The 25,366-nt window shown below is 32.6% G+C and overlaps 1 protein-coding gene across 4 annotated transcripts in view; it reads left to right on the plus strand.

Annotated features, from left to right (window-relative positions):
* CadN (neural cadherin) overlaps nucleotides 1–25,366 on the plus strand; it is a 154,153-nt gene that overhangs the window by 37,874 nt on the left and 90,913 nt on the right. For all 4 annotated transcript variants that reach the window (XM_076469121.1, XM_076469119.1, XM_076469120.1 and 1 more), the window contains exons 3-8: nucleotides 11,304–11,495; nucleotides 13,100–13,340; nucleotides 17,293–17,509; nucleotides 19,326–19,437; nucleotides 19,902–20,294; nucleotides 21,713–21,951. In XM_076469121.1, coding sequence (XP_076325236.1) covers nucleotides 11,304–11,495; nucleotides 13,100–13,340; nucleotides 17,293–17,509; nucleotides 19,326–19,437; nucleotides 19,902–20,294; nucleotides 21,713–21,951 — 1,394 coding nt within the window. The remainder of the gene's footprint in view (nucleotides 1–11,303; nucleotides 11,496–13,099; nucleotides 13,341–17,292; nucleotides 17,510–19,325; nucleotides 19,438–19,901; nucleotides 20,295–21,712; nucleotides 21,952–25,366) is intronic.

Raw genomic sequence — 25,366 nt, forward strand, 5'->3', positions numbered from 1 at the left:
ATCTGCCATTGTTTATTTTGGCCTTTCATATCCAGGCGCAGTTGGATGAATTGGGTATGTCCTTGGATAACATTGCTGTATCCACTGGTCAGCTCATATTACATTGGCTTATTACAATGCCCAAATTTGACCTATCTTTTAAGTCATCTGAAAAAATAAGATACTCCTGATCAGAAGCACCGTCTGTTATTTGCCGAACATCTTTCGAACTATCCTTCCATTCCTATGGCCTGGCATGGCCAGGTGGTTAAGGCATTTGACTCGTAATCTGAGGGTCGTGGGTTCGCATCCCCATCGCGCCAAACATGCTCGCCCTTTCAGCCGTGGGGGCGTTATAACGTAACGGTCAATCCCATTAATCGTTGGTAAGAGTAGCCCAAGAGTTGGCGGTGGGTGGTGATGACCTTGTTGCCTTCCCTCTAGTCTTACATTACAAAATTATGGATGGGTAACGCAAATAGCCCTCGCGTAGCTTTGCGCGAAATTCAAAACAAACCAAATCCATTCCTATTTATATGGATAGATCGAAATCAGGTAACTCTGGGCTCTTCCATGGTTTTAGTGGCTTGGTGGTTGCGAGCAGAATCCCCTCGCAGTTTGTGTTGACTGACTGCCGAACTATATACCATTTCTCTTGCCCTGGATCACAGAGGCTAAGCAGCACTCAAACTGCACTATTTATACTGACTTGTTTAGTTCTCAACTGGCCCTGGAATCGTTTCACGTTAGTTTACACCCTGTTTTCGCCGATATTCAAAAATGTGTGGCCTATTTCTCTTTAACACCTACTTCTATCCGGTCTTTCTGGATAGCGCGCCATGTTAGTATTCGCGCGAAAGGGCTCGCCGACACCGCAGCTAAATTTGTCTACTCTGGCACTATCATTGTTGTGCCTGTTCTATACATGGACTGTGCTCTTGTATTCAAGGCTCGGTTCCGTGCCAACTGGCAGTCGACTTGGAGTAAGCAACGTGAAAACAAGCTTTTCCAAATAAAACCCTCTATTGGACTTTGGCCGTTTTGCTTCCGTAAGGATCGTAAAGAGGAAGTTGTCCTAATTAGACTATGCGTTGGTCAGAGTTTTAACTCATCGTTTTTTTCTCGGACTGATGCACCAATGTGTTGCTTGTTTAACACTCGGGTCACAATAAGTCGCATTTTATTGTCTTGCCATCGTTACGTTTCTCAACGACGGCATCATTTTAAACATGTTAAGTGTCGTTGGCGATGGTGACACTGTCCACCTTACAAATGTTTCTAGTATTTTAAAGGCCGTTAATCTTTTTAATGTTGTTTACGTTTTTAATTTATAAATTAGATCTTTTTCAATGTGATTCCCTTTTCAAGAATTAAAGTACAACTAGTTTGATTTGAAATTATAAAATTGCCGAAACCAGGACTGGAAAGGCCAACTTGAGGTGACTAATGTTGCTATTTGAACTCGCCCGTTAATTATCCTGGCGAGTTATGATAATTACAATTATGCTAGAGAAAGTTCTTTACAACTTGTATAATTATAATTGTAGTTTCTCTCTTACTGCTCTAAACTTGATATAAAAATTGAAGTAAACGCAAATTTGTTTTTAATTCAAAAATTAAACTGTTTAACCTTAATTCCTTTTCATGAAATTTAATAATTTTACTTTAATTTTAACTTTTTACCGGATGTTTGGCGCAGATAGCCTAGTTGCTTTGCGCCATAAAACTCCAACCAAAACTTCTCCAGTAGCTCAGCGGTAAGCCTGAAGGCTTATAACGCTTGAAACTGAGTTTCGATATCCATGGTGGGTATAACAGATAAGCCTTTGTTTGTTTCACTGTGAACAACTACCACCTTTCAGTTGTTCTCGGAACATTAGTAAGATGTGCACTTAAATTTCCTTTCATACTTTGGTTAAGTTCAGTTCAATTAGAAACTCCTACGCGTTCCGAAGTGCGTATTTATAAATGGCAAGAAGTTTTGCCAATATAGGTGGCAGTTTGCATTAACGGATGAAGAGAGTATATTCAACACATCAATATTATTATAATTACTAACAACGATATGGCCTTGAAAGGGATCGCAGTAACTGCGCAGATTAGCAGAATTATGATTCCCTTTGTATAACTTAATACTGTTCTGAAATCAAGCACCAGGGAGATGTCAAATGTATGTGACTTTCACATGCCAAGAAAGACCTAAAGCCCGATACCGACTACTGAGACATAGGTGACTTTACGACTACCACGTTTAATAAAGACATATATCCTCGCAACGAAACGTTATTGCATCCAGTTTCCTTTTGAATACTTCAGTTCTAACATTTTGAGTGATTGTGAACTAATGAATCTGTTTTCTCATTGGCATTTGTATGGCTGAAACTACGATTTACCTTAACATGCCATCTTGTCGTTTTAATGCATAGATCAAGCGTAGCACTGTGGTGTCACTTTTTAGTTATTATTACGAGATTTTCTTTAACAATTTTCAGTTATGAATCTTAAATGTTTGTTAGTGATGTTATAGTAAATACTTAAGTTACTTTTTCGTGAAGATTCCTTATATTTTAAAAACACTTCACTAGTGAAACGCTAATAGCATTTTCTCGAATGCAATATTAAAAGCGAATCCAATTGACGAAGAGTCAGACATGGTGTGTTTTCCCACAGCACTGTTCGAAGACTGCTCTTTGAAAAAATGGTTCTCGGAGTTTTTAATATAATACATATTGTAAAAGATTGTCACAAGAGAATATCGTTATTGAATATAAATATTTACAGGGCATTAAACACACATCATATCAGTTTACAGGCTTTTGTTTTCTGAATATCGCGCGAAGCTACACGAGGGTTATCTGCGCTAGCCGTCCATTATTTAGCAGTTAAAGACGAGGGAAGGCAGCTAGTCATTACCACCCACTGCCAACTTTTGAGCTACTCTCTTACCAACGAATAGTGGGATTGACTGTCACATTATAACGCACCTACGGCTGAAAGGGCGAACATGTTTGGTGCGATGGGGATTCCAACCCGCGACCTTCAATTACGAGTCGAGTGCCTTAACCACCTGGCCGTGCCTGTTTTCCGGCTTATCAGCATATAAGTGTGACTGAGTACTGTAGTTCTTTAGAAACCCAATGAAAGTTTGTTGTAACCGTTTCAAAATTGATTTGTTCCATTAAACCTCAAACGGCTGCTACCAACATTTCCGCCATTTAAGAATAAAGTTTGTATTCATCATCTTGTGATTTTGCAATAGTACGTGTAAAAAAAATAAATAAAAAAATTGCACAACCGTGTAGTACTGTTGTGATAAGTTTAGAAATATTAATTATGTATTTTTCATATAGTAGTTCCACAAAAATCAATCATATGAAGTTAAACGAAACAAAGTTATAAGATGGGGAAATCTGTACAGCTTTTTTTTAATAACGTGTAACTAAAAATGTGAATTAATGAGTAATAGAGAACGAAAAATCAACGGAACTTGGAGTCTTCGTGGTTTAATCGCGAATATCACCAGCTGTTCGAAATCTGTTATTTAACATTTTCATTATCAGGGTTCTGTTCGAGATTTTTCAAGAGATTGCTTGACTACAGACCCTAACTTTTCAACATTAGTATGTCAAATTATATACAAATTTTCAGGATAAAATATTTTAACACTGATGTGGCGACGATAACAAATATCACTCGCTAAAGGACGTTTTTATATACCTGGATTATTTTACATATTTTTGTATGCATGTTACGTCTATGCTGTTAAATGCATTTGAAATTGTTTCCGTGTGAGAACTGTATAAATCCTGTTTTATGCCCTGGTGTATAATACTGAATGATTAGATGTACCCACTATATGAAATCCATGCATTTATAAGACGTGATCAAAAAGATAATTATATTGTTGATTATATATTGAAGTTGACTACATTAGATGTGCATTAACGAAGTTTCAAAAATGTTTATCGTTATGTTAGTTTACATGTGTGTACATATAATTGTACTATTCTGTGTTATCTGTCCGTGTAAGTACTTCGCGTGGTGTGGATGATTCTTCACCGAATTTGCTGTTCATTGTGTCCATGGAGAGATGATTGCAAACTCAGTTTTGTATTTTGTTTGTTTTTTTTACTTTTTATGGGCGTTTTTGTTTTAACCACTACGACCCTTACTAATGGAGTTTTACTAAATGTCATTGTTTCTTGGGTCCATATGGAGATGCATGGAAATTTGCAGTTTCACGTTTTGTAGGTTTTTTTACAATTATATATAAGGGAAACAACCTTTCGTCTCCTAAGATAACCTTTTATTAACTATAAATTTACATAGTTTTCATTGCAAAGGGTGGGCAGTCCAGCTAGTTGTAACATATTCTTAAATATAGATAAATTGGTTGAATACTGAATTAGGAAGCATTATCTAAGTGTAATCGGAAACCTGTTTTAACCTGTTCAATGCCGTAGACGAGATAACTCGTCCAAGCCGATCGGTAGCACAGTACCTAACTTCAACGCTAAATACCAACACCATACATGCATTTGACCAACTTACAAATTGTTTCACTTTCGATCCAAAATGGCTTCACGAAAAAAGTTGCAAAATGAAGAAGCATTAGAGTTGTATTGTAGCAGCTGAAACACTTGGCAGTCAAAAGGTTAAGGAGACTGTCCTATTGATTGTAGGATATATTACTTTCTGTGTATAAATCGGGCTCTTTAGAATTATCAAGGCCGTGAATGATTTTTATTTTGCCAGTTTGTGAGAAAATACCTTTGTGTGTGTTGGTTGTGGAATATTTACAAAATGTGTATTACATTTTAACATGGGTGTTTTTTGTATCATTGGAAATCCGTCATTTTACCGCCGGCCCACCAAGCTAGTGGTCCTAGAAAGATTTTTTGAATTTCGCGCAAAACTACTCGAGGGCTATCTTCGCCAGCCGTCCCAAATTTAGCAGTGTAAGACTAGAGGGAAGATAGCAAGCCATTACCACCCACCGCCAATTTTTGGGCTACTCTTTTACCAACGAATAGTCGGATTGACCGTCACATTATAAAGCCACCACGGCTAAAAGAGCGAGCATGTTTGGTGTGACAGGGATTCGAACCCGCGAACCTTGGGCACCTAGAAAGAGAACCGTCATGTTACATTACGAAATTATATTGTGTTAATAAAATTGTGACCTTTTTTATATTATTAAAATATAACTGAGTTTGCCCCAGTTCTGTAGGTTTACAAGTGAGCAAGTCTTGTACAGGTAAACGAGAGCATTTGTCAGGTATTAAAATTCTAAAAAAACTTCATCGTAGTACCACTGGCGACACCCAGATAACTGTTTTTATTGATATTACTGTATTCCGTGTTAACTGTCAAGGTGAGTATTTGACTGCAGAAAGTATTGAAAATTTCTAACAAGCCAGTATAATCCGTTTATTTTCGCACGCATACACATGACCTTGAATTTATTACGAGAATATTTTTGTTTGTTAATTCTATCCATTTTAAGCTAAATACAGTATTTTGTAAGGTTTTACAAATGCAGGCAGGTTGAGTGGAATAAATGTTTTTCCTTTAGAATATTACCATTAATTATAAATACGCATTGGTTTGTTTTTTGTGTTTATAAACTTGGAAATACTTCGAACTTGGTGGCTGCGCGTCTGATACAGTGCAGAATATTATAGCTCATACAACTATATAAATACCACCAAATCGAACATGTTAAAGGTTTGATAGTTGAAGTTTTGTACTTAAGCATTTGTTTAATGTTCACTGGCGAAGTTTTATGATTTTCTTATTTCAACATAATTATCGTACATTTTTCTTATTATTGTGCAGTATAAGCTGTTTTATCAAAGTATTCATGTCGTGTTAATAATTGAAGTATTTTACCAATTAAAGATTACGTTTATTTGTGAAGAATGTTCAAATTCACCAGACATTTCTCGCTACTATAAAAAGTTTCCGAAGCTTTCCGACGAACCAAATTTATTCCATTAAATCTACAAGAAAATCCACTGTTTCTTGTTAATTATCTGATCCAGTTTTCTCACTTGTTAACACTAATGAACAGTACATATCGTCTGTCTTGATGGTTCTCAGTATTCGACCCTTCCTTTTGTGCGAATGTTATTGGGAGTGTTGACTGTGTTGCTTTAATAGTCGATATATTCATTGAACTAAATCATCTTTATAGTCATTATCTTTTCGTGAACCTTTTTATACGAACCTCACTTTGAGAGAAACTAGTTTACCTAGTACTTAATGAAGGAAGTCCAGTGTTTTGCTGGTTTTTCTTTCAAAACACTACCTTCAGTACTATTAAAATTTCAATATTTTGTTTCTTATGTCATGGTTGGCGAAGCGAAGAAAATAGTTCAAAATATTGTTAGTGTCTACACAACTTCTCAGTACCTTCTAGTTGAGAACTTATTTGCCTTTTTGGTAATCATGGCTTAAAAACAAAACAATTATAATTTTGTCAATAGTTTATACGTGCTGACGTTTCTATTAACGAAACGCTGAAGCAAATATGCTTTTTATTTTCAAATGGCGCTCATAAGGTTACAGTAGCAGTACGTTAGGTTAAAACGACGTATGGTGAGCTGCCAGATTGGCGGAACCCTGACGTGACTAATGTCGTACTTATGAATTACGTTTTGTTCATAACTTTCCAGAACACAGCGATTGTCGCTTGACAGGTTGCTTTTCTCTGTTCGTTTTACATCATGGAAGACAAGCATTGACAGATTGCAGTAAAAAAGGAGGGGCAATTTTGATGTGTTGCCAGGGGAAGACTTTCAGGAATGTCGTATGTGGGGAACCTCGCACATAATTAATTTGAATACTGCTTGGATAGTTTTCAATGAAATATAAAATTCTGTCCTTAAGGGCCTTACACTCAGACGAATGCATAAACATTGCAGTTGCTGGCTTTATTAAGTGGCGAAAATTACTTCAAACAAAAGTTTTAAATATGTATATCGTAACGTATGCGGGTGAATTGCAAGGAAGTCTGTCATTCCAGTTGCGAATTTCAGGTTCAAAATTTATTTCGATTCAAAACTGCTCGAAACATTGAGTGACAGATCTGTTACGTGTTATGAAAACCACACAAGTGTAATAAAATACCATTCAAACGATTTTGAGGCATGTGTGCTTGTAGAAAATTTTGTTTGTTAATAGTTAAAATATTTAATTCCTTTCTCTATTTAAAAAAAAGTACACCTGCATACAATTCTGTTGTATATATGAGCAAAACATTATTTATTCACGTAAAAAAATCTAATCACTTAGTTTCATACAGTATATATCAACGTTCGTCCTAAAATGTTTGGAAACAAATGATGCCGGTGGGAAGAAACTACATTTTCGTAAATAAACCTGAAGGTGGTAACACTTGTCTGTTATAATTATAAAATTATATGTAGATAGTTGGTCAAATATCATACAGCATCACCATCAAGAAGTTCCTTTTGGTTCTAAGGTTTTCGTTATCGTACATCGTGATATAAAAAGAAATTGTTCTACATTTTTGTACAAAGAGCATATATATATAAAAGGCGAAATAGATTCAAAGAAGCCACTAGAGAACAATGTACATTTTAATATTCAAGACACTGTGCGACTACCTATAATTATATTAACTCATGGCAACATTTTCAAACACTTAATTATGGCTTAAGCCAAAGCGGAAGGATCTCATTGGCTGCTTATATCATATGACTAGCCTGTTCGTTCATTAGTTCTTCTGAATGGTTGTAAAACTAATTCAACTGAAAATAAGGATATTAATCCTGAACAGAATTAAAGTTTATTAATAGCTTAAAAATTAAAATTGATAATCATTGCACTTCACCAACTTTATGTTGTTCATGCGATTTGATGAAATAGTGTTTTGACTAGTGCTATGTATTTCGTATTTCACCTGGCCTGATTGAGCCCCTGATACTGAGGATCTCTTAGCACTGGATTTGGTAGGTACATTGTGAATGACATTGTAATATAATCTTCGTTGCTTTTACTCGCAAGTTTCGTAGAATCCTACAAAGTATGTACTTGCATGAAATTATACAATTTTTGCGATGAAAGCCTTGACGAACTACTTAAGAATGAAAGGTTAAAGTAGCCTGCAGTTTAATTGGGATATTTCCTTGTATACATTACCTTAAAAAGAATTGTAACTGCTTCATGCATGGATGACTGTACGAAGAAAGTGCAGCGACAGTTCTGCAGAAGTGTAGGTTGGACTTGTGCCAAGAAAGAATTAAAGGTTGGTGACTCTGGAAGTTTCCTGCTTTCTGTGTCTGTGTAATACTTAGGTGCAAAGAAATACGATGCAGCAATTGGTAGGAAACTTTGTTAATATCCTGCCAGGGTCATCGAAGTATAACTGTCGCATGCATAACTAAACAGTTGATTGTATCGTACAACCTATCGCACAAAAGTGAACATACCCTTCCCTTAAAGTACGTAAATTGTAGATCGTTCCTTTGTAAGATCGCTCGCACATTGATTGATATTTGTGACTCGCTAGGCTGTGATAATTCAGTACTTTGATAGCACATCGTGATGACCACGTATGTGATATAATTAACAAATGCATGCGTGAACAAACAAGTACGTTAAGCACTAGTAAAAACAATATTAGCAGATGTTTCTAGACATTACCATTACTCGAAATGGAATTGTACATGGATATATTGGGGAACAAAACACATGCCCGAATTCTTACAGCTGCTGTCTGTTTCTCAGTGGTTTAATTATTAAGAACAGGTCACATGACATTCCTTAATGTTTTCAACGCGGCAAAGAAAAAAATCATGATACTGGAACGGAAATGTAACACCTACTTACAATAACTGAATGTTAATTTCATTGCTACTGGTCTTAATACAAGCCTTATCTTTTTCTTTATAGCAAAGTATACATAAAGTATACACAATTTTCGTCCAGTGATTAGTTTTTTAGTAAGATAATTATTTTTATTGAAACGAAAATATTCATTTGGGATCATCAAAAAATAAAAGCTTGTATATACCAAGTTGCCAGTGTTTGCTTAAGAGCATCTTATTCGTAAGCCTAATTGTAATGTTTATAGTATACGCTACCTTAAATTGTGTTGTAGTTAAGGTATTAAAAAGTATTTTTTTTATACTGAGAAAATTTGTTAAATGTTACTGAACCACTTTAAAGGCAAAATAAAAGTTTTTGGTATTATATTCGTTAGTAATGATTGTGGTATTTGTAAATTGTACTTTACTATTACAGGATAAACTTGTTCTAACTCGATGCAGAAAGAGTGTTTGGCTTCAACTGTTTTTTTGTTTTTTTTGTCTGATGTGCCTATTATTCTATGCTTCAGGAATGTAAGCCGTAGACTGTTGTAATATGTGCACTCTAATGATAGAACCTGTTTTCGAAGAGTGCGTTTAGATTCGTATGCTTTTTTCTTTTTTGCCATAAAAGTTCGACTTGTTGACTGTCTTACGACATCCATCTGTGATAATATTTGTGAATTCGAACGGTTTTAATATTCACAGATCCTTCGTTAGTTTTCACGTAAATGTCAGATTTCTGTACGATCAAAATTAGTATCGTAAGTTCTATACATTCATGTTTTTCAAGTGCGTTATGCCCTTAATTACAGAACTCAAAATTGACAACCGACATTAATGAGTGTTCCGTAGTTTTCTCCGTTGTACCTTCTGCAAGACTAATCTACTATTTATAGCTTCAGAGGAATACTTGCCATGACTGCAATGCAGCAAGAGTTCGTAGTTTAGCGAGTAACTCTCAGCTTTGTTAAAATGTCCCTGTTATCTGCTAACAACAAAAACAACAACAACAAAGCGGAATAATAAAGAAAGGAAATGATGGACTAGAAGGTAAAGTTGTTATAACCTATTCTCACGCAACTTTGGTGGTGGTCTATCCATTGGATGATTATAACATGCTCTATAAGCACGACAGGAATGAATATCGATCGTTACAAACACGTGCGTGCTTCGCGGCCCAAAATGGCTTCCGTTGTGTTCATACGAATGTTACTCAAGTAGGAGGGGGAAACTGTGTGAGCTCGTGGAAAAAGATTAAGTTTTTCAGGTTCGAATAGTGAACACAATCTCAGATTATGCTCAGAAAAGATTAAACGTGTTAATAAAATGTGTAACCCTCACTATAACATATGAGAAAATGCGCCCTTATTCAAAATCAGTGGGCGTATAAGAGATGTTAAAATTTCATGAGTATGCAAACATAATAAATAGGTTGTATGTAACTTGTGATATTTCATTGCATTGAATTCTTAAATCGCTTGTTCAGTACAGAAACTGGATTTTTTTCCTCATTAAATTGCCTGAAACTTGTGATTTAAAGTTTTTCCTGCTGTCTGTTACTAACAAGTTCTTAGAACCCGATTCTTGTATAGTTTTCTAGTTGAAAAGGAAATTTTTAATAACAGTAGAACACATTTGGTATTAATAAGTAGGTGTAATTGAAAAATCTGTATGCACAAAGCTATTCCATGTGAAATCTAGATTATATAAATGTTTTAAAAACTTCATTCTATTATGTACTTGAAGGTTAATTTATAAAAATGACTTGTAGACTTTTTATGAGAGTAAGAACTAAAAGATTTACACATACAGATGTGTTGGATAAAGTTTCAACTAGTCATAAAAAAATTGTTAATTTGTAATTTATTAAAGTGTTTATGTAAGGCAATCAATTATTAGAGAAATTATTTTTGGAGGACAGTTTTTTACATTTTCAACATTCTGCTTTTCACTCTTCTGTATTATCCATGTTATGTATGCTAATGCTAGTTGATAAATGAAGGTTTGGATTGGTATCAGTTTTCTATTGGAACGCATTTTACACAACTTTATGAAAGCTTTCTATATCTTGTATTACACACTGTTTCAAGTATGCTGATAATTTGGCATTCGTGCTTACTGCATATTCTGATAAGCTAATGAATTCAACTATTCTTTGTCCCACTATGTATATGTAAAAAGGACTTGTTACAAGTGCACTTCCAAACTTGACTGAAATTGTATTTTCTGTTAAATGTTACCTAGTATGTACAAAGATAGAAGCTGAGAGTACACATATGAAACTGTTCAGAATAAGATGTTTTATTAGTGAACTAGTAATAAACTTATTGATATACATTCAGTAGTTTTTTGTTGTAACTAGTACTGGTAACATGCAGTGATAAGACAAATATATATAAATAACAATTATGATGAGTATTTGTGTTAGAAGGGTTAACATATTTTAATCAGTGTTCTTATAACTTATTTAAACACTTCCTCTTCTAGAACACGAACGACAACGTATCATCATTCACCTAAAAGATGTGAATGATGAACCTCCCTATTTCATCAACCGTCCACTACCCATGCAAGCTGTGGTGCAGCTGAATGCTCCTCCTGGAACTCCTGTATTTAAGTTGCAGGCTAGAGACCCAGACACTGACAACAGTATTCACTACCTGCTTGTTCGAGACAGAAGTAAGTTACAAATTGCTTTTATTTTTATCCAAGTAACTGGCTAATCTTTAAAACCTAACATGAAAGTTCATCACATCATATTACTTATAAAAACATAAGAAAGAACATCAGTTGCTATTTTGTCCTTAGAAATAAAGTATGAAGTCACAAAGTTTGTTTTCAGACTAGCAGTTAGTTTGTAACTTTAAATATTGAACATCTAAAGGATTTGCACGCAAATATTTGTAAGTTTCAAACGTTATTTGTTGCATCTTTTAAAGACTAGTGTTTAGTTTTTACAGAAGACTTAAAAAAAACCTTTTATGTAAACCAGAAATAAATATGATTAAGGTGATGTTGATGTCTCAAAATGTAAGGTTTTTCATACCACATATCTACTGTTAATAATTTTAATTGTATTATAGAGTTCCAGTGTTAGAGGTTTACAGAACATGTCTTGTAATGTAGATGATAATGCACAATATTTAGTATGTCTGGGTAGTAGTCTTTTGAGGGAATATTAGTTACTATAGAACTAAAACCATTCTTATTGTTTTAGATGTTTTCCTGAAAATTTGTATGAACTTCATGTTGTGGTAAAAGTTTTTACTTTTCTTTTAAGTTGATGTTACGTAATATTTTAACAAAGAAACCAAGTATGCAATGCTTGAGTCTGAAATATTTAGATTATAACAGAAATCGCATATCAAATCAAAAGGTATATTAAACAGTCAAGTACAGTGTGTCTGAAAATTGACATTTTGAAGTTAAGGGTTGTGGTGGATGAAGGGCACATGAATGCGGTTTGTTTGTTTTGTTTTTGCTATTTTTTTCCCAAAATAAATGTAAGTAAAACACATGTTCAGGCACCAGATGTGCCATTAACAAACAAGATGACAGGTTTGAAAATTGATATTACAGACTAAAACAATGACAGTTACAAACTTTACATAGGGTTTGTGATGGATGAAAGACATTTGTATCCAGTTTATTTTTGCCATAATAAATGCAGTAAAATAAAATGCACACAGTCATTAAACGTGTCATTATCAAACAAGGTGACAGAAAGGACTTTATCCTGTGTATACCAGATATAAAATTGACTATGCTTATATGAGGACAATATCAGAGCATGTGGAAAAGATCAACTAATCAAGTGATACTGGCAATTCAAAAGTTGGTAAGTGTTACACAAGAAAGAGGCCAAAAAAGGTTGAACCCTTAGCCGGCACAACATTTCTTGTTATATAGGAAGAGTATTGTCAACATGACACAAGTGACTGATCTGGGAATGCTACATGAACATTAGCCAGCATGTGAATGTAGCATATGTAGAGGTGTATTGATGGGAAATGATGCATAACTAAATTGTACATCTGCACCTTTCATCTCCTACAAGTTGTAAACCTTTCATCTTCTACAAGTTGTAAACTTGTGATTGTCTTGTTTACGTTTTGTAATAGGTTTTTTTTCAGACACCCTGTTGAATAAAAGTGAATTATTCTATTTGATTCTGTATTAAGATCAGAATTTTTAGGTGCTTTTTTATTTCAAGTTCAAATTTCTCACCATCTAAAGAAACATTGCTTTTATGCCTGAGCAGATATTTATTTCAATATTTTCAGCCGGAGGACGATTTGAAGTGGATGAACGTTCTGGTGAGGTGAGAACAAGAGGTTCAGAACAGTTTATGTTAGACAAGGAGTATGTGTTGTATGTCAGAGCTGAAGATCAAAGTGGTGGATTAAGTCAGTATCAGTCCACTCCAGAAGAGAGGCTATCTATAATGGGAGGGAAGAGAGCCCCACAGTTTTACATGGAAAAGTATGAAACAACAATTCCAGAAAACCAGAGGAAAGACTCAGAGTGAGTTATTGCAAACCTTTGTACAGTTCAAAACATGTTTTTATATTTAGATGTCTGTGATGTTATTAGTAAATGAAACTGTTGAAAAACAAATCTTACATAGTGATTAAAAAAAAAGTTTAATATTTGTACTGAAACTAGCTTCAACTTCATTTGTGACAGTTAATTAGAAGGTTAAATGTCTGAAATTGAACCTGTTATGTTACACCAGAAAAATGTAATTTATTGTAAACCATAATGTAATACAAAAGCTCATTTGCAGAAAGAAATTTTTGTTACAATAGTAAATTGCTTGTGTTTTCTTAGATATAGTACAGTTTTTAAAACCTTAAAGCTATTTAGCATCCTGAAAAAATACTGAAAAAAACTGAGAAAGTTAATTTTATATTTTTATAGAAAATAAAGCAGTGGCAGTCTATAGTGAAGTTGTTGAATGAGAGTTAACTATTCTGTACTACCCTTGTATTTCAATTGCATTGTAACTTGTTCAATACGATGTATATTCTTATAATAATCAGTGATGTCGAGAAAACCCACTTGTAGAGAAATATATATCTACAAACGGCTCGTTTAGGTTGAGAAAAATAACCAACATTTGGCAAAAACTAGTAACAAAATATGACATTCCAGTTAATACCAAATTTATTCAAAAACGAGGCACAAACTGAGGTCTACACTATGTAAAAACTACACTGACCAACATCACACCAACGTTATTTATAAAATACAATGTGATAACTGCCACGACTTCTATATTGGAGAAACAAGTAGAAAAATGGAAACCAGATTCAAAGAACATAAGTCACCTTCACACGTTTTCGAACACTGCAAATCAAATAAACACAACATAACCATATAAAACACTCAAATACTAAATAAACAAACAAACATAAACAAACGGAAAATTAAAGAAGCCTTACTTGTACAACAACTTAAACCCAAAATAAACCAATATAAAGGAATGCCTTTATACCTATATTAATATAATAAATAAAATTATATATTCAAACATCTAACACCGCCCTCTACATTCCGACACTCAGTTACACAACCCCTTTCAAATATGTGGTCAGCTTCCGGTCAGTTCTTTTTTTGTGAACCTGACGATGACCAAAGGTCAAAACGTTGTTCACTCCTCTACATAAAAAATTTTTCTCAACCCGATATTTGAGAACCCATGTACTTTATGGCTATGGTGTGTGTTTTAAGAATGATGTTATCTGTACAGATTTATATTTGATTAGAGGAGCCCAAAAGCTCAAGACTTGCTATGGAGTATTTGCCTTGCCTGTAGCTTACTAGTTCAAAATAACAGATGGTTGAATGGCTTGTGCATACAGTGTTTGTGTTGCACTGTGTAAATGCGTAAGACAAACAAGTAGTTCTTCAGTATTGGTTCTAAGGTTTGATATGTATAACTTGTTCTTCAAGCTAGAGACCCATAACATTATCCACACAAGAATCACCCCTGTTCTGATAAATAACTTCCATCATTAAAAACCAGCATTTGAAAAAAATGTGCACTGTGTGTGTGTGTGTGTGTGTGTAAAAAATTTTTAACCTTAAATGTTAGAGTAATGTCAATTTATGAATTGCATATGTGATCTTCATATTTGTAACCACTCATACTGTGCATAGCTTGAACTATTTATTTCTTCTTGCTTTCTTTGACTTTTAAATCCACCTTATAACAGTTTGTTGGTATGGAGAATCTTTACAATTTTTTCTTAAGAGTCAATACTTTATTCTTAAGCTGGAGAATTTAATGTTTCATTATCTTGTTTTAAAAGATGTGGGAACTCTTGAAATGTGTATGTTCTCTATAGTTTTATTATATCAATCCTTTTTGTTTTTCTGTCAGTTCCTGCACATTTATTTCACTCACTTGGTTAGTAGTGTTATTCCTTATGTTTTATTAAAATACTCTAAATAGGAATAAACCTTGATCTGCTAGGTTTAAAAAAAACAAACTGCATTTCTCCAGTAATAAACATGAAGATTTAAATAGCTGGGATTTAGGAACAATTCAGTAATTGTACCTTAAAGTATTTCAAGTATTTTTATTTTTATGATTCATCTTCAAAGTAGATTTTATACCTGTTCTAAAGAAAAATATCAGGCAGTTAATGAATGTTATCTGATCAACAAGTAATGACAATAATGTTAATTTTGCTTTTTTAAGACGTTAAAATTTTTGAAAGAAAGTCAGCTGATATGACTAATGTGCTGCCATCTTTAGGGTACAAAGGAAATTTTCATTTCCTCGCATGCTAGGTAAGGAATGTTTCTGATTTATGGTTTAATTTGTCTAAGCACAAAATTGCATGTTTGTGAAATAATGTAATTCTATAAATTTGACAGATATCTGCCATAAAATTTCTTCATTGCTTTTATGATTCAGTAAATTAATTGGGCAAATTCCTCTCTTATACCAATCTTAACCTTCAACTTTGTTTTTTTTAATGGTGTCCACATCATATTTAATTTTCTTATTGCCCTCTAGAGTAATTTATTTTTATTGTTGGAATTCCATCAGTAATTTGTGAGATTAATTGCAATATTGATGTTATTTTTTTTGTGACTTGTGTATCGTTAAGGATTCTGCAATCAACAATAATAAGCATAAATTATAAGCACATTTGATGGATAAATAGTTGAATAAAATGTTCAAGAAACTGATGGGGTATTTTGTGTTTGTTTGGCAATTCTTGGCTTTGTCCAAACAGAACTGTTAAGTTTTAATTTTTAAAGGTCATAAAAGGTGTCAGAATTTGTGAAAATTAGAACACACAGAGTAGTATTGACTGGTAAATGTTCTAGTTCCATTAATTCTGATCTCCAGTGAAGAGTATCAACCAACCCAGGCACTCAGTTTATTTTCAAAAGTTACATCCTCATTAAATTCAGGAGTCTACAATGCAAATTCCTATGTTAATATCCCAACATAAAGCACCATAATAAATGATTGTTTGTATGACATTGTAAAATATATAATTACTTTTATACAGATTGTGTAGATAAATAGCATGTATACTGTAGAAGGGGTTTAGTTAAGCATCTTCCTTGATTCATGTATGGATTATGACTGTCAATGGTTTATAAAAGAAAATGTGTTAAACATAAATATTTTTATAAGACCTTTCTATTCTTCTACAATGTTTTTTTATTCTTATTCTTATTTCTGTGTCTGGTTTTAGAGCTAATATTTTTACTTGAACTGTTTCTTCATAGCTTTAATGTATGAACTAATAGAATAAGTGTGATCAGTTTTCAAGATTAGTTTTATATTCCCAGTTGTTTCAGTGAAATTTTCAGTTTTGTTATTGAGTTGGTTTAATTACCTTTGTATAACTTATATGAATGACACATTGAACTGTTTTAGTAGAATGTAAGAGTAATTTCATGTTTCTTAAGGTATATTGAATAAGCTATAATTGTGTTGCATGGTTAATTTTTACTTATTGGTTTATAAACACCTTGTTTATTGTTTGTGCATTTTAATTATGGTTTTAATAAAATATTTGTGTAATCAATTATTTTATCTAGAAAAAGGCACAATTATTAACATTCTATTTATTGATTATTCAAAATTCAACTTATTTTCTTTAAACTTTTTTGCAAGAGCTTCCATTTGCTGCTTCTGAAATATAATTAATGAAATTCAATTTCACGAATTTTTTTGTTTTTACTGTAGTTAAGGGGGTATAAATATGATAGTACTAATCCTTAAACAAACTACAACTTACTCTGAAAGTCTTTGAATGGTTCTACTTCAAAATATCTACATTCAGAGCTTTTTAAATTAAATTTATCAAATGTCAAACAAATGGCTTAGTGTTGCTACAGTCTCCCATAAGGTGGTATAGCTGACTTATGATGTAATTTTTTTGCATTTGCTGAAAATCTTTTTAAGATATATTCTATATAGCAGATTAATTACTTTCTATTCCAGCATTATTGAAGTGAGAGCAAAATCATTTGCTGACCGAGAGATTAGATACACCCTTCGTACGCAAGGCAGTGGGGCAGGCACTTTTAACATTGATCCAACAATTGGTGTTGTTAAACTTGCCAAGGATCTGGACTATGAAGATCTTCGCCAGCCCAAATCCTACTCTTTGATAGTTACGGCCACTGAAGATTCTGGTGGATTTTCTACTTCGGTTGAGGTTGGTTTAAGAGTTTTGTTTTTTTTGTAATTGTACATGTATAAATTATCTACAAAAAAAGATTTTTATACATTTTCTGTGAATTTAATTAGCCTAAAATTTATGTAGCAGTATACACCTGAATACACAGATGAAGTAATTTAAATCTGTACTCTGTTTTTCCCACTTACATGAAAACCTAGGTTTATAACTGCTAGGTTTGCATATTTAATGGTTTTAAAAACTGAGAATATTAACTGCTGTCACTGTAGTAATTACTTTATTTTGGTTACAAATCAATCAGACTTTCATACAACATTTTGGAATAATCCATCCTCTAAACTAATTGAAAATAATTTAACAAATAAATGTAAAATGAATTGTGTATATTCTTAATTGTAATTTAATTCCTGTTTTCTAATTGTGTATTAGGTTGTTTCATATGAAATGGCAAACTTTTGCTTAGTTGAAGAGTGACTAAGATTAGGATATGCTGGATACAGTAATTTGATTGTAGGCTATTCAGTATTGATGAGAGTTCTGTGCTTTTTATTTGTCTGTTATGCCAAGTTGTATTATAATTGTTTTTGTCTGTCTTTGGATTCCCAAAGGTGTCTTCAAATGAATTTAGACTACTTTTTGTACAGTTCAAATTTAGAAAAATGTGGCCAAGGCCACTAAAAACATCAATTTGATGTTTGGATAAAGGACTAATTCTAAATGAACTGTTCAGTGTTGGTTCCAGAAATTTTGTTCTGGGGATATGAACCCTGAGGAAGGCCTCAATCCTTTGTGAAAGAAGAAAGATAAAGAGCTGTTGTGAAAGCTGACCCATAAATGACAGTTTGGGCACTTGCAGCATACATAAAAGTTTCCAGTGCAACTGTTTCTCATCACTTGGCTGCAATTGGAAGAGTTAAAAAATTGTACAAATGGGTACTGCACATATTGATGGAAGGGCAGAAACTGGTTAGGAAAAAGAGGGAGTCTTTCTTGAAGTAAATCATCACCTGCAATGACAACCATAGGAGATCAGGACAATGTTTAAATGCATGAGTCCCTACGAGATACTGAAACTGCCTTTGCACCCAAAAAAGGTTAATGACAGTATTGTACTAAGTAGAGGGAGTTATCCATTACTCCTTTCTGCAACCAGGTAAAACAATTACAGCACAATTCCTACTCCCAAGAAATTGATAAGATGCATTGAAAATTAACCACCAAAGAACAATTGGCAAATACATGTGGACCAATTCTGCTGAAAGATAATGCCAGACCCCATACCAAACAGATCACCATTTATATCAAAATTGAGAGAATTAAAATATGAAATGTTGGAGCATATGTCATACTCACCTGATCCATCTCCAACTGATTATCACCTTTTCTGGCACTTGGAGCTCTTTCTTCAGATAAATATAGGAATTGTTGAAGCCTTTGAAGAGTGTCTCCATGACAAGGAAGGTTTTATAAAGACAATTTTTTCATTAATATTCCATTGAGAAAAATTGTTGCAGCAAACAGAGCATATTTTAATTGTTAAAAATAGTGTTTAAATTTTTACCTATACAGTTGGCCATTTTATAAGAAGCAAACTAATATGATATATTTGGCTGACAGCTTTTCAAAGTGAACAGAATTTTCATATATAGGAAAAAGTCTTATAGGTTATAAACTTTATCTTTGGATGGAGAGATGTATGTTCCACTAATTAAATTTATTTTCTAGTTTAACCTACATTTTTTTCTCTCCTTCCCCCCAGTAACATAAATATTATTTAAATTTGCTAAAAGTTGTTTTTGAAATTCATCTTTGATTTTCTATTTACTTGATACAGCTCACAATAAAAGTCACTGATGTGAATGACAATGCTCCAAGGTTTGAGCTTCCTGACTATCAAGCCCATAATGTAGATGAAGATATTTCCATTGGAACATCCATTCTGCAGGGTATATAAGATATATTGCTACAATTTTGGTAGTTATAAATGTTTGACAGACATTTTAATTCATTCACCACTAACATTTTAAATATCTTTTGCTGTAAGATATTCAGACTATTTGTGAAACATTTAGAGTAATTAAAACATATTTAGCTGAAGGACTACAGTTGTGAAATACTTGTAAATTTTGTTTTTCTCAACATTAATATTAGCAAGTGTAACCTGCATATTAGTGTATTAAATGTGCTTGAATTCATTTTAGTTTACACACCATTTTCTTGAACACGAAATATTTCACTAGATGTTTCTCTTCTTTTTTATACATGTATACAAATGATGTAATTTTCTAAAAACAACAAATGTGAATATAGTTTGGATAAAGTTAAATTATTTTCTGTAGTATTAAATGGTTACAATATATTTAGGTGTATGTCATTCTATGTCAAATAAGAAAACATGTTTTATTTGCAGTTTCTGCAAGTGACTTGGACACAGGAAAAAATTCTCAGATTGAGTACTCCATTGAAAGAGATGATTTTACAATTGATAATAAAGGTATCATATATTCTAACAAACGGTTAGATGCAGATGTCAACAATACCTATGTTCTGACTGTTCGAGCAACAGACATGGGAGATCCACCAATGACAGGAACAGCTACTGTACGAATTTACACAGAAAACAAAAATGATGAACCACCAAAATTCAGCCAAGATGTGTATACTCCCAATGTGGATGAAAATGCCGGTCCCAACACGTTAGTTACTACTGTGGTGGCAAGTGACAAAGATGGAGACAATATTCATTTTGGTTTTGTTGGGGGAGGTACTGTATCTGGAATGTTTCAGATAGAAGAGAGAACAGGTACTTAAACATCCTCGTTCAAAAAGAAGAGTTGTTCAACATGTATTTAAAACTGATTTTATATAAATAGTTTTATGGTGTCTTCTCAATGAGTGGTTCATTTTGCCATTTTCTCTTTCGGTATCATCTATTCTAATTACTGTTCCTTTGTCACTAATCTACCATCCTTCTGTTAGGTGTATTGATCTCTCCAAAGTTGGAAGTGCATCATCCAGCAGTATCAAAATATACACAATCAATTAGTATAAGGTTTAGCATCAGCACATTTCCCTTTGAAGATATTTAAAACATTGTCCCTCCAGTTTTAAATACATACTGATTTGATAATTGGGGACCAATAAGATGGTTACAAGTAATTTATTTTTATTTAAAAAAAATTGTGTGAAAGCTACTACAAGCTTACAAATTGTAAAACGTGTTTCACTTCTGTGTTTAATATATTTATATATGCTACTACTTTTACAATATGAATACTATCAACACCAACCTATGAATTGCTCATTGGGCAAATAAAGGGTTAAAAGGTACTTAATCTCACCATTTTAAACATGAAATAATTCAGATACCATCTTTTTAACCTTTACTCTTATGTACAATGAAAAATACTTCAAAAATTGTCTTTGTTTCTGTTAAGACTATGTTGCTCATTCCTTGTGTACTGGAGAAGTTTGGAAGTGTAAATTGTCTGTAAACATAGCCCTTAAGAATGTAACATTCATATTTCATATTATGCAAAAAATTATATTTGCGCGCACATTTTCACTACCACAAGCTATTTTTACTGTTTTGAAACCCAGTTTACAACTAAAATCACCAAAAGTAACTAGATGTATAATTCTATAGCTTTTATTTTATTTCTTATGGATGTTTCACATTAGATTTTAACACCAGTTTCTAAAGGAGGTGGGCAGAATGTGGCTTAACATTTCTCTTTTGCCTGATATGACTCCTGGCAGTTGTAGAATGAACTCAGTGGGTTTTTTTATACAATTGATGTTGAGTTAGTTTAATTGATAAATAAGAAATGTGTGGCCTGTGATGACTTCCAAAATTTGTGGAGTGGTTCAAGTACTTTTAAAAGGAAAAGTTTTTTCCTTCTACCTTTTTGTGATAACTGTAAAACTTTTTTAAAATGTTAAATTAGATCCAGGTATTTTATTATGTGTTAGAAGTATATCATTGGAGATAAGTTGTATCTTTTATTGAAAGTTTAAAGAACTGTTAAACAGATGTGATCTTACCAAAATTAAATAAGTTATTTGTTTCACATTGATGCAGTAGTTGATGGGACAGATAGATTTAAAGAAAGGCAAGTATAAAATATATAGGCATATTGATGTTATTATACTGAAAATATCACATTTTATAAAACAAAATATGCATTTAAAATATATGTAACCTAATTTTATTTGTTTCAGGTGTGATTCGTTTGATAAATGGACCCATTCAGCTTGACAAAGATAAGTATGAACTTAATGTTACTGCCCGTGATGACGGATCTTGTTGTAGGAATGGAGCTCTCTCCACTCACACCAGTACTGCTTTGGTAGTTGTCTTTATAACTGACGTAAATGACAATAAACCTGTATTTGAGAACTGTGAATCATATGCTCCTCAAGTGGAAGAAGGATCTCCTAGTGGAACACTTGTGATAAAGGTATGCTTTTTATTAATAACTTTACAATACTTGTACAAAAAAGGTTAATGCATATATACAAGTTTTGGGTTATAAAAAGTGTGTATTGTGATACAGTTTGTTAAATACCTATTTTTGTTTTGTTCCTAAAAACTAGTTCTTGAGATTGTACCAGAATAACCTCTAAACTTGCCAGATAACTTTTTACTTATGTTTTAACTGATTACAAACTTTTTACTTGAAATTGTAATAAATTATTAAATATTTAAACATGTTATAGAATCCTCTGATTTAAGATGCCCCCTGATGGCACAGTGGTATGTCTGCAGGCTTTTACTATTAGAAACCAGGTTTTGATTCCCATAGTAGACAGAGCACAGATATCATCTCTTTGTGTAGCTTTGTGCTAAGTAACAAACAATAAAAATTAAGATAAAGTAGAATGTTTCATTTACAAATATATTATTAAATATCTCATTGATGTTTCTTATTTCTGTGTGCATTAAGGAACTGAAATTTTTTTTTTTAAATCAGATGTTTGAGAAAAATTTTTTTAGAAAGTTTTAAGCACTTATGAAAATTTATATATTTTTCAATGTCTTGGCAATTAATAATCTGTCACCCAGTTACTCATCTTAGTCAGTCTTTGCAATCTTAAAATAGTGACTCCTTACAATGCTAAAATATGGGATTTAGTTCATCACAGTGGACAGAGCACATAGCTCAGTGTGGCTTTTGCTGTAAAACATACAAAAAATACTCAAAGTACTCTATTTTTACTCTATGAATAGAATATTAAATGTAAAAATTTGATTGCCTGTTGAAAAAGGTATTTATTTTAAACATTCATTATTATTATTATTATCCAGGAAAATACCAGTATTTTAAGAATGGATTATACCAAAAACAATTAAATTCATTATAATTCACTTTTTGAATCATTTTAAAAACTGCTTTTTTATGATGCTCCATATTTTCATCAGGTTCTGCAAGTTTCCCACAAAAGTCTGAAAAATTTGGAAGGTTAAGAAAATTGAAATATTCATGGACATTAATTTTTCCATGTTATGGGACTTATTGTGAAATAACAATACAGAATATTAAATATTATAGTCGTACGAAAGAAGAAAAACAGAATATATTAACCATTAATGAAGATCTTATTTTAAAATGCAAGTTCATACTGAAATCAAAATATTTTCAGCATACATCTTTGACTAAATGTTACCATATTAAAAGAAAGCTTGCTGTAAACTTCTTGTCAAGTTTCACTAATTTTTTTTTTCTTCTCTCAGTTCTTATGTTCTGATAAAACTGCTTATGTAAGAATTGAATAAACTATAACTAAAACAGTCCTTGTGGATAACAATGGCATCTATAAAGAAATTCTTAAGCTGTTGAATGTGTGCAAGTAATTTTATGTTATCTAAGGCTTCAGGAGCAGAGGTAATTCTAAACTTCAGTTCTGTTAAATTAATCTGAATGCAGTTAATGTTTACAGCAAGTAAGTTATGCACTCCTATTTCCTGTAAGCAGTGGTTGATTGGTAATGAATTATATGATAAATGTGTCACAGGTATTGTAAGAATTTGTTTGATTAGTAAGGTCTTAAATTCAGTGTTTATTAACCAACCACAAGGTTCAAAGGAATTTGCTGCTTTAACATATTTCAACTTTTATATAAAATATTTAGACCCTAGGAATGTCTGTAAAATTATAAGTTAAAAAAGTATAATATATTCATTGTTCACATATGTAAGAGACTTACCTTGTTAAAAAAAAATTTAGTTAGAAAAGCTATGAGTGTGAGTGTGAATCAAACACATATTCAAAGTATTTTGACATGTTGTTAAAGTGTAAGAACCCTTTTTTAGTTACATTATGAATATAGTGTTAAAATTAAGTTCAATTTACTCCTCCTGTAACTTAGGGGTTTACAAAATACAAGATGTTGAAAGTGGAAAAATTGTTCCAGATTACTGCTTTAATTAGTCTGAAAAAATAAAAGCTGATATTCATTAGTGTTTAAAACCAATACTGCAACTTGAGCTGATGTTTTAAATAGATATCATCTGCTTTGAATATCAGAAGCTTCAGTCTTCATGTCATTATCTTAATATAATCATTGATTTAACACTATGTAACACAAATTTTGTTCCTGGATAGTATGTTGTTTCTTAATTGCTTGTGTTGTAAAAGTACAGAAAATGGCCACTGTTCCTTTCAAACATTTTGTGACCTGGATAATGAAATTTAGAAATTAACCTATTTTCTATGTAAAAATGAGCAAATTTGTAAAACTTTTGTTACATAGTGTAATTTTGAAGTCAAGCAAGCCATTTGGTCTTCACAAAATTTACTTAAATATTAAGTACAAATGTTGTATATATTAAGCACAAATATTTTTAGTCTAACTACTACTAGCTTGCTGGGCCAACCATAACCAAATTTGTGGGATATGAATTTGGAATAAGGGGCATGGTAGTGGAGGATTCACCGTCCCTTTAACCACCGTTATTGTTACTGAACATTTATTGTTTTTGTCTTAACTTAGGTTACTTGTTAACTACATCTATAGATGACACCACATCCTTGCACAGAGAAAATTAAATTTTCTACAACAAAACATACACATAGTGGGTGGAGAGCACACAAACGTCTTGTATGTCTCACAGTATGTTAGCACTCTACAGAGGAATGCAGTGAAACAAAAGTCTGCCACTATTGCAATATATTATAAACTCAGCTGAAGTTTCTACTCCAGACCACTATAAGACTGATATGAAGAGCCATTTATTATCATACCCACTTCCTAGTTTGAGTGACCTTTCAACTTTGGTGCATAACACACATAACCAGCCAATGACTGTTAGTTAATTAATCACGTGAAATTCTGTGGAAAGACATTAAGGGTGAAGTGTTAAAAGCAAGCAACAGAAAGCACATCTACCATTTCCACTGGATAATGCACAGATATTAGATAATGTTTGAACTAATAACTCTGGTTTGTATGACATTTATAAACTGCGTGTTAAATTTAAGCATTTGAGAGACAGTGTGAGGGGAATTTTCGTTTAAATTTCCTATCTAAACATTGAAAGATAATCTGAAGGTGATGCAATAAACCTCTGATGTTTATTACTGTTCAAAATAAAAAGTAATGCATCTAACAGTTTGGCCATGTGTTATGCATCTTTTGATATTAGAATTTTAAACATTAAATGAACCCTTTGTGATCAGTGCTTGAAACCATCAATAAACATACACTACTCAATGAGAACTTATTTTGAAAACATAGTTCTTATTTTCAGTATGATTTGCTCACTTAAAATGCAAACTTAAGATTACACATGGAAGTATTTCCATATGATCAAGAATCCAATAAAATTCTTGTGACCTGAGTAACATTTTGGCAAGTGTCTCTTGTTTTGTGGCC

The sequence above is a fragment of the Tachypleus tridentatus genome, chromosome 12 (genome assembly GCF_004210375.1).
Source record: "Tachypleus tridentatus isolate NWPU-2018 chromosome 12, ASM421037v1, whole genome shotgun sequence".
Taxonomy (NCBI): domain Eukaryota; kingdom Metazoa; phylum Arthropoda; class Merostomata; order Xiphosura; family Limulidae; genus Tachypleus; species Tachypleus tridentatus.